The sequence below is a fragment of the Erythrolamprus reginae genome, chromosome Z, assembly GCF_031021105.1.
Source record: "Erythrolamprus reginae isolate rEryReg1 chromosome Z, rEryReg1.hap1, whole genome shotgun sequence".
Classification (NCBI taxonomy): Eukaryota; Metazoa; Chordata; class Lepidosauria; order Squamata; family Dipsadidae; genus Erythrolamprus; species Erythrolamprus reginae.
This window is the reverse complement of record NC_091963.1, coordinates 149,877,981-149,893,378: the sequence shown is the minus strand read 5'-3', so window position 1 is coordinate 149,893,378 and position 15,398 is coordinate 149,877,981. Positions and strand designations below refer to the sequence as shown.

General features: G+C 42.3%; 1 protein-coding gene across 12 annotated transcripts in view; it reads left to right on the top strand.

Annotated features, from left to right (window-relative positions):
* KDM6B (lysine demethylase 6B) overlaps positions 1–15,198 on the top strand; it is a 108,182-nt gene extending 92,984 nt beyond the window's left edge. For all 12 annotated transcript variants that reach the window (XM_070727482.1, XM_070727486.1, XM_070727485.1 and 9 more), the window contains 6 exons: positions 447–561; positions 3,134–3,321; positions 5,096–5,237; positions 6,848–6,974; positions 10,957–11,127; positions 12,710–15,198. In XM_070727482.1, coding sequence (XP_070583583.1) covers positions 447–561; positions 3,134–3,321; positions 5,096–5,237; positions 6,848–6,974; positions 10,957–11,127; positions 12,710–12,733 — 767 coding nt within the window. In that variant the 3' untranslated portion in view covers positions 12,734–15,198. The remainder of the gene's footprint in view (positions 1–446; positions 562–3,133; positions 3,322–5,095; positions 5,238–6,847; positions 6,975–10,956; positions 11,128–12,709) is intronic.
* The last annotated feature ends 200 nt before the right edge of the window (positions 15,199–15,398 follow it).

The window sequence follows — 15,398 nt, the reverse complement described above, 5'->3', positions numbered from 1 at the left end:
CAAGAACACCGAGCAGAGCTTTTTAGTACTGATAAACTCCTAGGCCTTAAGAGAGATTTATAGCCTTCCTTCTCCAGCTTTTGAGCTTGGAATGTGAAATTGCATCGTAAAGTATTCACCATACATGATCATTGCAACCCTGCTTGTATTGTTGCCAGTTATGTTCTGTGTAAGAGAGAACAAAGGATTTTATTGTTTGAAGATCAAAGCTTTGGGGAAAAAATTGTGGATTTGACTTATTCGGACCAGAACGCTTTGGAGAAAAGCTTGACTCCCTCTTCTCTGGGGCAACCCCTGAGATATTGGAACGCTGCTATCCTGTCTTCCCTGGTCCTTCTTTTCATTAAACTTGACATGCCCAGTTCGTGCAACCGTTCTTGGGATGTCTTGGCCTCCAGTTGAGCTGGGCTGAGCTGCTAACCTCTTCTCCCATGGTTCCTCTGCAGGTCACCAGGAGAACAACAACTTCTGCTCCGTGAACATCAACATTGGACCCGGGGATTGCGAGTGGTTTGCCGTCCACGAACATTACTGGCAGAACATCAGTGCCTTCTGTGACAGGTAGGAAGGACGTCTTCTTCAGGAAAGTCGGGGGAGACCTCTTCCGACTTTTGGGGCAAGGGGGAACATTTCCAAAGAGGGTTGGTAGGAGGAAACTTCTGAGGACTGTTGAAGGAGCATCTCCGTGGATGTTTCTGATTTCTCTTTTTTGCAATTTTCAATTTTTATTTCCCCCCAAATTGGCCGCTATGGCTTAACTTTCAAAAATATTCGTTGTCTCTTGTACCGTATTGCTCCTTCTCCTCGATTAATATCCTTATTCATCATTCTTTCTTTTTTTAATTTTATTTTTTTAATGTATTGTTTTATACTTCATCACTGTATCTCTGTATTATTTTATATGTTGTAAGTCCCATGGGATTGCGGCGGCATATAAGTCAAATAAATTAAATCAATTCTATAATCACTAAATGCCCTAAATTCTTAATTTGTTTTTTTTCTCTTTCATATCTCCCTTCCAACTTTCTTACCCAAATTCTTTCTTATTTTAACTTATTCTCTGTATTTAAAAAAAATGCAATTCTTATCATTACTCTTCCACCCATTGGTTAATAACTAAGTTCCCTACAATGAAAAATCCAACATATGAATTATATAATTTTATATTAAGACCTTGTAGTAGTATGAATTATTTATCTTAAAATCTTATGTCACCCCAATAGCATCAATCTAAATCCTTTCAGTATTTACATTATAAATTATACAAATCTTATAGCATTTAGCAATAGCATTAAAACTTATAGACCGCTATAATTAGTAATTATTCTAATTATTTGGTTCTTCCAACAATTGACCCACTGTCACTCTTTCTTATTCTTTAAATGGTGGTAGGCCCAGGAGACAAAATCAGGTTTAGAGGAGGCAGCATTAGATTAAAAACATATACGGTACCCAGAATAAAGAGTGACATGTACAGAAATGATGTAAAAATAATGACTTTAGATGGCTGATTGGATAAAAATGTATTTGTGTATATTACTGATGAATTTTAAGGTATATGAATTGAGAGAGAGAGAGAGAGATGTATGAATGTATATATGTATATATATATATACAAAGCTGTGGCCTAGAGATTAATTCTCTGCCTTGCAAGGCAGAAGCTACAGGTTCAAGTCCCAGTGAGGGTATGGCTAGCTGATGAAACCACCTTGAAATAGATCTATACTAGCCTCCCTTCATTTCAGTTCACATACATATACAGTGGTACCTCTACTTAAGAACTTAATTCGTTCTGTGACCAGGTTCTTAAGCAGAAGCCATTTTTCCCATAGGAATCAATGTAAAAGCAAATAATGTGGGCAAACCCATTAGGAAAGAAATAAAAGCTCGGACTTTGGGTGGGAGGAGGAGGAGGAAGAAGAGGAGGAGGGGAGTCGCTGCCGAAGGAAGAAGGGGAGGTGAGGGGAATCAAAAAAATCCAAAACTTTAAGGCTTTTTTTAAAAAAAGAGGGACTGAGGCAGCGAGGAGGAGCAGGCGCCTCCCATACACCTGGTGCGAGGCTGCCTCCCATACATTGGCTGCTGCTGCTACCTGCTTCCTCTTCCTTCCCATGCTGAAGGGCTCCCCTCTCCTCTCGTTCGCTCGCTCGCTTTGTAGCTGGTGCCTTTCCTTCGTTGTGGTGACTCCTCAGCTGCCCAGAGCAAAGGGAGTGTTTCTTTTCTCTGGGCACTGGCAGAGGTTTATTCCCTTTCCAAGCAGCCAGAGAAAGGAAAATGCTTCGTTTTCTCTGGACTGCCAAAGCCTCCTTAAGCGCCACCGAAAGGCTCCTCTGGCAGCCCAGAAAAGGCCAAGATGGCTGGGATTAGAGGGGGAATAGCAGGAAACTGGCCGGGCCTTTGTGCCGCTCTCAAATTTCCTGGGAATTTTTTCTGTGCTCGGGTTCTTAAGTAGAAAATGGTTCTTAAGAAGAGGCAAAAAAAGCACCTGGTCCTTATCTAGAAAAGCTCTTAAGTAGAGGTACTACTGTATATGTAAATATATGTTTGTATATGAATACAGTGTTCCTTCGATTTTCACGGGTTCGAACTTTGCGAATAGCCGATACCACGGTTTTTAAAAAACACCATGGTTTTTTTCCTATACCATGGTTTTTCCCGCCCGATGACGTCATACATCGTCACCAAACTAACAATTTTTGCAAATAAATAATAAAAAATAATAATTATTGTTAATGAATAATTACGTTTATAAATATCAGGATTACTAAGTGTCTTACTCAATGGTGAGTACCAGTAATAAAGATGAGTAAATGGTTGTTAAGGGAATGGGAAATGGTAATTTAGGGGTTTAAAGTGTTAAGGGAAGGCTTGTGATACTGTCCATAGCCAAAAATGGTGTATTTACTTCCGCATCTCTACTTCACGGAAATTCGACTTTCGCAGGTGGTCTCGGAACGCATCCCCCGTGAAAATCAAGGGAACACTGTATATATATATGCGAAGAGGGGTGGCATACAAATCCAATAAATAAATAAATTATATATATGTATGAAAATAATGGAGAAAAAAAATACCAAAAAAAGGGACTCCTGTTTCTTCTGCCAAACGGCCTCAACCTGAGTTTTCTTTGTAGGCACGGGGTGGATTATCTCACCGGCTCCTGGTGGCCCATCCTAGAAGACCTCTACCAGTCCAACATCCCTGTCTACCGCTTCATCCAGCGTCCTGGAGACCTGGTGTGGATCAACGCCGGGACGGTACACTGGGTGCAAGCCACCGGATGGTGTAACAACATTGCTTGGAACGTCGGTCCTCTGACAGGTAGGAGGAAGGACGGGATGGAGAAAGGAGGAGGTTGTCCTGGCTGTAGCTGGACTCTGAAGGAGAAGGTTGACCTTTTTGGGACAGGAGCTTTGGTCATATTGGCCTTTGAAGTTGACCATCCCCTGTCTACCAAGTCAGAAGGGCGCATGGTAGATCTCGTGGGGTTTCAGAAGGTCAACGTTCTCCTCACTGCTGGATCCGTTTAGTATAGAACATCTCTGGCCAGTGGATCCTCCAACCTTGGTTGGAAGTTTGTTTGTTTATGTATTTATCTATGTATGTATTGATTGATTGGATTTACATGCAGCCACTCTCTGAGGATTAGGGGCAGCTTACAACATACAAAAAGAAACAATATAATGCAGCAGGCTAAATCCAATTAATTTAAAACTAAACAAACCATCTAAAATCCCCAGTTGTGTTAAAAATCAGCCACACCCATTCAAATAAAAACCATTTATTTATTTATTCATTCATTCATTCATTCGATTTTTATGCCACCCTTCTCCTTAGACTTAGGGCGACTTATAACATGTTAGCAATAGCATAAATTTTCAATTTATTGGACTCATTCTTAAAAGGATGGCGCTCAAAACTGGACGTGATGGATTTTCTGATCCAGGTGGCCAAACATGGCAAAGCCTCTGACGCGAACTGAAAAGATTCCTTTAATTAGGAGCGTTGGCAACCCCAGCAAAAAGTTTATCTCACTGACTAACGAGTCCATCTATCTGTAAGGTGAATAGTTGCCTGCCACACCTATTCATCTCCGCCCCCTGCCTTTTATCCCCAGAGCTATGGTTGGGCTTCACTAGCTGGTGGCTTGTCCATCCCGAGGACCGGCTCATAGATTTCCACTGCTCTCCTCTCCTCTGCCTTCTGTGTATCCGTGTGTCAGGCACAGGACCCAGTCGTTCTTCACCGGCCACCTCTAGACCTGGGTGCTGTTGACTCTCTATCTGAGGGCTGACGGACAAACTCGGGCTCTGCCTCTCCCTCTCCCCCTCTCTCCCCCCCTCCCTCTCTACCAGCTCAATTTCCTTGTCTTCCGGAGCGCTCAGGTTGCCCTGGTGCTGGCCCTGACTTCAACGTCACCTTCTCTTCCTTGGATTCGGTTACTGGAGGGGGCAGTGGCTAAACAGCCACAAAAGACCCCTTTTTATTTTATTTATTTATTTATTTATTTATTTATTTATTTATTGGATTTGTATGCCACCCCTCTCCGTAGACTCGGGGCGGCTAACAACAATAATAAAAACAACATGTAAATCCAATACTACAGCAACTAAAAACCCCTTATTTTAAAACCAATCATACCTACAAACATACCATGCATAAATTGTAAAGGCCTAGGGGGAAAGAGGATCTCAGTTCCCCCATGCCTGACGGCAGAGGTGGGTTTTAAGCAGCTTACGAAAGGCAAGGAGGGTGAGGGCAATTCTAATCTCCAGGGGGAGTTGGTTTCAGAGGGCTGGGGCCGCCACAGAGAAAGCTCTTCCCCTGGGCCCCGCCAAACGGCATTGTTTAGTTGACGGGACCCGGAGAAGGCCAACTCTGTGGGACCTAACTGGTCGCTGGGATTCGTGCAGCAGAAGGCGGTCCCTGAGATAATCTGGTCCGGTGCCATTTTCCTCTTGGGATGGACAAAATGCAGGGTGGACTTTCACCATCCACTCACATCCAGACGTTTGACTGGGCCCCCGATTCCGGAGGGAGGTCTTCAATTTGCTGTGAATTACAGAACTGGTGAACCTGAATTTGTTCCCCGTAGCTTACCAGTACCAACTGGCGCTCGAACGCTATGAATGGAACGAGGTGAAGAACGTCAAATCCATCGTGCCCATGATCCACGTCTCCTGGAACGTCGCACGGACGGTCAAGATCAGCGACTCAGACTTGTACAAGATGATCAAGTGAGTTTGGGGGATGTTTCTTTTTATTACTCTTACGGGGTCCCGTGTGCGCCATACTGGCCTTCCCCTGCCCTAGTACAGGACGTCCTTGTACTTACGACCACGACTGAGCCTGGAATCCTGTCGCTAAACGAAGTAGTTAAGTGAATTTCGCCACCTTTCTCGCCACATTTGTTAAGCGAACTACTGCAGCTGTTAAAAGTAGTGACGCAGTTGTTTTTTTTTAAAAAAATATTTTTTATTATTTTTCATTAGACAAGCAAAAACAGACAACATTCAAGGTTCAAGGAGCCACCATTGCTTCGCTTATCATAGAAGTCTAACTAATACAAACCCCCCCCCCCCTAGCTATAATCAGATCGATTCAGAAATATAACACACACACTCTATGTTCTTGTTAAATTTAACTCCTAAATTTAACATCATTTTTACATTATAGTTTAAATAACTTTAATAAAAAAAATTTTCTATAAAATACGAAATACTTAAACTAGTAATAAAATATAAAAAGATAACACTTTTAATATTTGTAATATTGCAAAAATACTCTGTTTATATTATTTTTAAACTATTACATTCTATCTATTGCTATCATGTTATAGATTAATTAATATTCACTTATTTAATATAACTAAAAAAGAAAGACATTGTCATATTAATTTCTAAATGTTACATACAATTAACCTTCCAATTAATAAGTTCAAATAATTATAAATTCTTACTTATCCAGTTTTACAACTGTTTTTAAAATTCCACCATTTATATACTTTGTCCCATATTTTATAAAATTCTGTTTCAACTTGATTATTCAAAAGTAGTGACGCAGTGGTTAAGCGAATCCGGTTTCCCAGTTGACTTTACTCTGCTAGGAGGTTGCAAAGGGGGGTCATGAGACTTCTCACCACCCCCACCCTCCGGGGACACTGCGACCATCACAAATACGAAGCGGTTTTCAAGTGGCTGAACTATTTTAACAGGTGACCCCGGGGATGGCTGCAACTGTCGCGGGAGGGGGGGGAATGGTTTTGGTAAATCCCTTTTAGCTCCCCCCCCCACCCCCCAGTAACTTTTGAATGATCATTAAACAAAATGTTGCCAGCAAAGGCGATGATTGTAAATGCGCAGACTGGTCCTTAATCGCCTGTTTTTCAGTACCTTCCGACGAACAGTCGTAACTCAAAGTCGGCCCTTACAGGAGCCCAGTTTGGCGGGACCCAGGAGAAGAGCCTTCTCTATGGCGGCTCCGACCCTCTGGAATCAGCTCCCTCGAGAGATTAGAACTGCCCCCACCCTCCTTGCCTTTCGTAAACTCCTTAAAACCCACCTCTGTCGTCAAGCGTGGGGGAACTGAGACATCTCCCCCTGCCTAATGTAGTTTTCTGTGTATGATGTGACTGTGTGTATGTTTTTTATATATTGGGGTTTCTTGTTTTTTAGACTTTTTAAATGTATTATTGTTATTTTAGAGTCTAACTATTAGATTTGTCATTATATATTGTTTTTATCATTGCTTTAAGCCACCCCGATAATAATAATAATCCATTTGTGTGTGTGTTTGTGTGTGTGTGTGTGTGTGTGTGTTTTGGGCTCACCTCTTCTCCTCTCTTTAGGTATTGCCTGATGCAGTCCATCAAACACTGTCAGGTCCAGCGGGAAAGCCTCGTCCGGTCTGGCAAGAAGATCGCGTACCAAGGGAGAGTGAAGGATGAACCAGCCTACTACTGCAACGAATGCGACGTAAGAGCCTGCCTCGTGGTGATGGTGGTGGCCCCGAGGGTGGCTCTGCCACCGCCGCGGCTGCTGATATTTACGCGGTGCAGCATAAGCTTCCCGCCGTTCTCTATTTTTTGAGTCGGTGGGGAAGACTTGACTCTGGGGTTCCGTCCGTTCTCACGGGCAAGGGTTGAAGGGTTGAAGGTTCCTCTACTTCTCAAATGCTTCTTTTCTGCAGCTGATGCCGGGTCAGGGGTGGGCAGGTCCTTCACTGGTGTCTCTTCTGGGACTAGAACGTCTGCAACCCAGTTGGGTCCAAGGATGAGCCTTGCTCTCCTCCTTCCTTTAAGAACGCCATACCTAGTCTTCTCGGATCCCTAATTCGAGCAGGTCCTTCAAACGTTTGGTTGGTAGGGCACGGGGACAAATTCTCCTGGACCTTCTTCTATCTGGCCTCTGAGATGGATCCATAGGTCCATTGTCATCCTCGTCGTCATCATCTCATTGCCTTCTCTGCCCGCCAAAGGGTCCCAGCGAGTCAGTGGGAAGACTCGGCTGGCTGGGTGGGCTTGCTCAGGTCTCTTTGTGTCTTTAAATTACCTGTATACCTCCTGTCCCATCTCCAGTAAGGGATTTTCAAATCCCACGTCCCGACAGTGGTGGAGACGTGGAACCCGTAGCCAGGTGAAGAGGTCAAAAAAACAGTGAGTATGACGCGCGTGGTTTCGCAAGAGAAGGAAGGAAGAAGGAAGGAAAGAAGAAAAGCAAAGGAATACAGTGGAACTGAGAAGAAGAAAGAAAAAAGGATGGTCAAGGATTGTGATGACTAGGAAAGGAAGTTTGGTCAACACCGATATGGAACTTGGAAGGATTCCTGGAAAGATGAGAAGATGAGAAGAAAGATTAGAAAGTCTTTAATGTATGTTTGTGTATACGTGTGTCAGGGAACCTCATCGCAACTAAACGAGTAAGAAGAATCCGATCTGCAACTTCAGTGTGAAGAGCTTTGAAAATCGGAGAGAAGTAGAGCAACCCACTTTAGAAGGCTTAGGAAGTCTACAGAATTGATGAAGTGCTGTGGATGAACACGAAGGCTTGATGTGACAACTGAAGGATGTCTCAGTTGACCCAGGAATGACTCGAGCAATGATACGGTAGCTTCCTCGCTGGATGATCGGATGTGTCTTGGAAAAGAAAAATGATGACCCCTTTGTGACTTCAACTCCCAATATTCCTGAGCCAACGTGGAGAATGAGTCTTCGGAGAGGGGCGGCATACAAATCTAATAAATTATTAAATTATTATTATTATTTATGACTCGTGGACTTCAACTCCCAGAATTCCCAAGCCAAGGAATTTTAAGGAAGGATCGTTCAGAACAACAAATTCATTTGGATGGCCCTTGTTTCTAGCCCAACTTCTCATCACTAACGTCATTCGTATTCATTCCAGTGGAATTTGGATAGACAAAACATATCTTGAGGTGATGGAAGCATCTGTTGTGATGTTGTCCAAAAGTCCCTTGAGTTTGTGGGTCTTAAGTCACGACATTTCCTGTGGCTTTTCGCTACCGGTGTGTTGGACCTCTGTCCTACCTTGCCACAGGGAAGAGGAACAAGGGTTGGATCCAGAGGTGGTCACTCTCTAAGGATCTGCTGTCCCCTCAAAGATGACCGTCCAGGATGGCCTCCTCAGATTTCAGTTTAGTAAACGTGAACAATTCTGACTTCCTCTCCTTAGAGAAAGTTGTAGGGGAACGAGTAGAGCCACAGTTAATCAAGGTTTACCATTGTTACCCTGGATTCGGACTCGGCCCCGCAAGAGAAACGGCATGTTGATTTCATGGACCATCGATGGTGAGACCTGGATGGAGAGACCGGGCCATACCTGTTGTCTTAGCGTCTCTCGATGTCATATCCCCCAGCACGATTGGGAACTGGAAACTCTGGGTTAAATGGGTTTCCACTCATAGCTAAGTTTGGGAGGACAAGTTGAATTATCAGTTGGCCCCTTTAGGTGGGCTCAGGTCCCTGCGTCCTTCCCCGTCGCGTTCGTCATGTCCTTGAAACCGCGGGAAGAGGTTATTGATCAAAAATAAAGATTCTAAATGCAAAAAATTTTTTTTGGGTTGTATTTGTACAAAATTGTATTTTGTACTGTTGTATCTTATACAATGTAAAATGGAAACCTTTATTTCATTTTTTTGTATTTATACAAAATTGTACTTTGTACTATTGCATTTTATACAGTGCAAAATGCAAAAAGAAAATCAGTCTTCAGAGAGGGGCGGCATACAAATCTAATAAATTATTATTATTATTATTATTATTATTATTATTATTATTATTATTATTATTATTATTATTATTATATTTGCCAAAAATTGTATTTTGTACTATTGTATTTTATACAATGCAAAATGCAAAATTAATTTTTTTTATATTCATACAAAATTGTATTTCATACTAAGGTATTTTATACAATGCAAAATGGAAAGTTTTATTTCGTTTTTTGTATTTATACAAAATTGTACTTCGTACTATTGTATTTTATACAGTGCAAAATGCAAAAAAACCACCCACCCATATTTGTACAAAATTGTATTTTGTACTATTGAATTTTATACAATGCAAAATGCAAAATTTTATTGTATTTTTTTTGTATTTATACAAAATTGTATTTCATACTATTGTATTTTCCACAGTATAAAATGCAAAACAAATTGTATTTGTACAAAATTGTATATTTATACTATTGTATTTTATACAATGCAAATATGTATATATATATATATATATATATATATATATATATATATATATATATATATATATATATATATTGTATTTGTACAAAATTGTATTTTGTACTGTATATAAATATATAGTAAGCCGCCTATAGACAATCAATAAAGGAGTCATGAAATGGAGGCGCCTGAATTCTCTCTTCGATCCAAGCAGAGTCAGATCAATTATCTTGGGACTACGGCACCCATTGTCCTCAGCCAGACCGTGCCCGCTGAGAAAGGCGGAAGGATGTTAAGCACCGGTACCCATCTCGGCATCACAAAGCATAGCAACTTCTTTGTACAGCTATAGGTGGAGGGTGTCTGGAGGTCTCATTTTCTTGTATCTTTCCTTCTCCTGCGCAAGGGTAGCGCCCCCTTTGGGATTTTCCGAACTCTGGGCTATGGGCCAGGATTAATGTCTAGGGTTTTAACAAGGTCTCAACGGGGCAGGGAGGCAGACTTCCAGAGAGAGAGAGAAGCTATTTGTTGGCTGGATACAAAAGAAAAAATGTTGGAAGGGACTTTTGGAGTCCAGCCCCCTGCCTGTGGTAAAGAGACCCTGTATCTTTTGAGACAAATGGCTGCAGGGTCTATTCTGAAAAGGCCCCGCTAATGAAGGAGCACCCACAGTGATGGTTCAGGGCAGGCATGGGCTCCTGCTTACCTCCACTACCGGTACAGTTGTGCGCACAGCACCAGGTGTCTGGTATGCGCAGGCATCAGAGTGAGATTCGGCTTCTGGGCATGCGCAGAAAACAAATCATGCAAGAAGACACACTGGCATGTGAGATTTTGGTGGGGGTTTTTTTGCTTCTGCTCATGCGCAGAAGCAAAAAAATTGCCAAAATCTTTCACCCCTGCCCATACGCAGAAACCAAATCTCACTCTGACGCATGTGCCTACTCACCGGTCACCCAGAGCTGCGCATGCAGCTCAGTTTTTGCTTCCGAAATGCCTCCCCCCCCCCCACCGGACAAGGTAGGCACTCAATACTGGGTCATGGGCTCCCCCGCGGTGAGTGGAGTCAAGTTAGCGGGCTCTGAATAATCCTGTGCACCGATCCGTGGGTTCTGTTTTTTTAAGAGATTCCTTGCGGGTGGAGAGGGGGTGTTCCTGGCTGCTCCCCTCCTATCTTGGCTTCTTCCCTAGGCAGGAAAGAGGGGGATCTTCCGCCTCATAGGAGGGAACCTAACACCCCCCCCCATTTTTCCCCTGCAGGTGGAGGTGTTCAATGTCCTCTTTGTGACCAGTGAAAACGGCGGCAAAAACACCTACTTGGTTCACTGTGAGGCCTGCGCCCGGAAACGGAACTCGTCCCTCCACGGCGTGGTAGTCCTCGAACAGTACAAAACCGAAGAATTGATTGCCATTTACGACAGCTTCACCCTGGTGAGTGTCTGAAGTGTGTGTTTATGGACCCAACCAGCTGGGGGGGGGGGGGGTTTCAAGAGGCAACAGGATGTTCTGGGCACTTTTTTCTTTAGAAGAGGTTTCACTTCTTATCCGAGAAGCTTCCTTAACTCTGGTGTGTGTGTTTGTGTCATTTCGCTTCGGAACTGCGGCAGCGAAGGTCACGACACTGGGCGGGTGTCTCACTTAGCAACAGAAAGTTTGGGCTCCGTCGGGGGTTGTAAGTCGAGGACCACCTGTACCTTGTGGAGTGGAAAAAAGAATGGCTGTCATAGAAACATAGAAGTCTGACGGCAGAAAAAGACCTCCTGGTCCATCTAGTCTGCCTTTATACTATTTTCTGTATTTTATCTTAGGATGGATATATGTTTATCCCAGGCATGTTTAAATTCAGTTACTGTGGATTTATCTACCACGTCTGCTGGAAGTTTGTTCCAAGGATCTACTACTCTGTCCACCCAAAAGTCCTCCCCATTTCAAAATCAATTAGAGCAGGGGTGTCAAATTCCCGTAGGCTAAATCCTGCCTGTAGGGTGCTTAAATCTGCCCCACGTAGGCCAACTGGGAATAGCAAAGGGTCGGTCCCGGTGCCTTTGGCAGCCAAAATGTGGCCAAGAAGACTCACACAGCCCCACACGCTGTATTTTTCAGCCTGGACAGCCTCCTGCAGCATGGGGGGGGGGGGGGGTTAGGGGACTGCATAATGCTTCCTTGAGCCCTGTTTTGGCCAGCAGAATGCTGCAGGAGGCATCTGTCTCGTCTGCCCTCTGCACACACACGGTCATCTCCGGTCATCCCACAGAGCAGAACAACAATGCTGATTGAGCCCTCAAAGAAAGCAATTTTGACACCCCTGGATTAGAGAAGGGGGGGGGAACAAGGGTTGGGAAAGGGGTCACTGATTAACACACACCCACTGAGAGCGGTGGCATATAAATTCAACAATAACAATAACAACAACAACAACAACAACAACAACAATAATAATAATAATAATAATAAACTCTGGCATAAGCCAGTGAAAGTGGTCCCAGTGGTCCTTGGCACGCTGGGCGCAGGGCCAAAGGATCTCAGCGGACATTTGAAAACCATCGGAATTGACAAAATCTCCACCTGTCAATTGCAAAAGGCCGCTTCACTGGGATCGGCAAACATAATTCACCACTACATCACGCAGTCCTAGGTGCTTGGGAAGCGCCCGACTGGGGATGAAATACGAAATCCAGCATAGTGATCTCGTTTGCTGTGTTGTACTGACATAATAATAATAATAATAATAATAATAATAATAATAATAATAATAATAATAATAATAATAATAATTTATTAGATTTGTATGCCACCCCTCTCCGAGGACTCGGAGCGGCTCACAACAAGCAATACATCTACAAATCCAATTTTAAAAAAAAACAATTTTAAAAACCTCTTATAAAACAACCATACAATCCAGACAAACCATACATAAATGATAACGGCTAGGGGTATGTCAATTTCCCCATGCCTGGCGACATAGATGTGTTTTCAAATAAATAAGTTTGTTTTTTGTTGTTTTTTTTGACAGGCCGCGACGCCGAGTTCAAGATGAGCCATATCACACCCAGGCACCGATGTCTGGGCTTGCTTTCCCGCGCTCGTTTCTCCCACTCCACTGTGAGTGTTTTGGGGCAGAAGGTGCTGTAGCCCCCGTCTCTGCCTCCACCCACCCCGAAAACCGAGCCTCGGTTTTCCCCTCCGTTGCTTCCTCGCAAGCCGTCCTAAGCCGGTGCGACATGGAACCGGTCACAAGCTTTGTTTACCCCCCCACCCCAACTCCCAGACGGAGCCTGTATTTTTAATTTATTCTTCTTTTTTCTTCAAAAAAAAAAAAAAGAAAAACAAAACACAACAGACCTCCTTATATTATTTGTTATTAATTTTCTTGGGTGGTGCTGATTTTATTTTATTTTTACAAAGAAAAAAAAATGAAAAGCGGACAAGGAAAGAAACAGAAAGACAATAAATCAATAAATCGTGAATTTTTTAAAATATATATATATATAAAGGGGTGAAGAACAGTTTGATCCGAAAGGATGAGGATGAGAGTGACTCCGTTCCTAGCGGGGGGGAATCGGGAACTGTGCAAGATCCCGGTTTGCATTGGACTTCCGCGTGCCTTCCCCGCCAATCCCCCCTGCGCCCCCCCTTCCTATCCCGGGACCAGCATCGCGGGCTCGGAGGAACGGAAGCAAAAAAAATGGGAGGGCAACCTGTTCACATGAGCATTATGGCCCACTCGCGTACGAGTGGATTTTGTGGAAAAAAGACAAGTCGGGGACTTTCACCGGGCTGTCCGGGGTGCTGTTTTCTTTGTTAATCTTTTTTTAATGGATCGTTCGTTTTAATTTACCATAATTTTTTTTTTCTGGTTGGAAATTTTGAGAAAACACGTTTGGAAAACAGAAAGAAAAAAAAAACAACGCAAGCAAGCAAAAAAATTTAATACGGGTTTCTTAACACAGGACTTTTTATGGGTTCAGTTCTCTTGGGGTGAATTTCTGGATTTTTTGGGGGGGTGGGAGCAAGAGAGTGTACATTGATTTATATATATATTGGCTGGGCGGGGCCAGGGGCGATTGGCGTGTGTGTTTTTTAATTATTCGGATGGACATTTTGATTTCTTACATCCTTTTATATATTATATATATATAAATATAAGGAGAAAAAAAGGTTTGTATTAGAAACTTGCTTTTAAAGACGAAAACACAAAACCGGACAAAAAATAGAGATATATATAGAGACACAAGTGCAGTCGGTGTAAGGCGTGGGAAGGATTCAACTACAAAACGCCTTCGGATAATGAAAAAATATAATCACCCTGTGCAAAAACAGAAAACAAAGGATATGGTGCTTGACCCAAATCAAAGACACGAGTAGGTGGGGAGAAAATTTTGGCAAAATTTGGCCAAGGTGGGCTGGAGGGGGGGGGTGTCTATCCTCAACACTTCGTCCTAGCTTTTATTAATGATTGTTAGGTGTAACTTAACAGCAATCTAACCACCCTTTCTTTAAATTCAATGTCCTTTTAAAGCTCCCCATAATTATTTCACCTTTTCATCAATGTGATTATATTTAATTGTGTTTTTCCTTACTGAATTCCACTGGCCTATCTTCTTTTTAATATATATATATATTTTTAAAGCTAGACAGTTCTCACTCCCAGTTCATTTGAAAACAAACAAACAAAAAGCTAAGAATGTCTGAGATTTGGGGTAATTTTTCTCTCTCTGGTTTTTAATTTTTTTTTTTTTACCTCCGCGTGTCAAGAATTGTTTTACAGTTTATAAATGTTCTCCCTCTTTTTTTAATTTATATGTCTTCTTTTTTTGTTTGTTGGTTTGATAATGATTTCGCTATTTATTGGTCCTTTATTGGGTGGGATGGGGTGTTGTTGATTTTTTTTGTTTTTGTTTTTAAGGATTTTTTTTTAAAAAATGTTGTATTTGTTTGGGTGTTGTTGTTTTTATTTTTAAAAAGACACATTTCTCTCTCTCTCTCTCTCTGTCGGTCCTTTTTGAGTTTCTCTCTGGAATTGTTAATGCCGTTTCTGAAAGTTTTATTTTTCGTCGGGCGTTTCCTGGACGTAAATGCTGTTTTCTCACGGGTGGGAGGGTGTTGGGGGCGGGAATTGTGGGGTGGGAGGCGGGCAAGGGGTGAGAAAATAAAAGATGGATTCTCATTAACATTTTGAAGATTTCCTCCTGAACAGAATCCTCATCCATCCCATCCGACACTGTAAAAATAATAATAATAATAATAACCTTTCTTCCGAAACCTGCACTTTTTTGAAAAAAAATAAAACCCCAAATTCCCTTTCCCGGAACATCACTGTAATTAAAGCAGATGAAGATCTCAAGTTAACTTTTTTCTTTTTCTTTTTTTAATGGAAAACACAGACACACAGACACAAACCGATTCTTTAATGTACTGTAGGGGACGAGAAGAAAGCAAATCTTATTTTGTAAATGTAAAAAAAAAAAAAAATTAAATTAACTCACAGAGATTAAAATAAAACCGACCTGGGTGTTTTTTTCCTTCCCACCCCCTCCACTCCTCTTTGTTGGCATATGGGGGATCCTATCCCCATTGTTTAAGGGGGCGGGGTTGCAAACGGGGTCTTCTCGGGGGGAAATTGAGTTTTTTCCCCCTATGTTAAGGCTGCATAGAAATAAATAAAATCTGGAAAATATATTGGATTTCCCAATGTAGTGGGG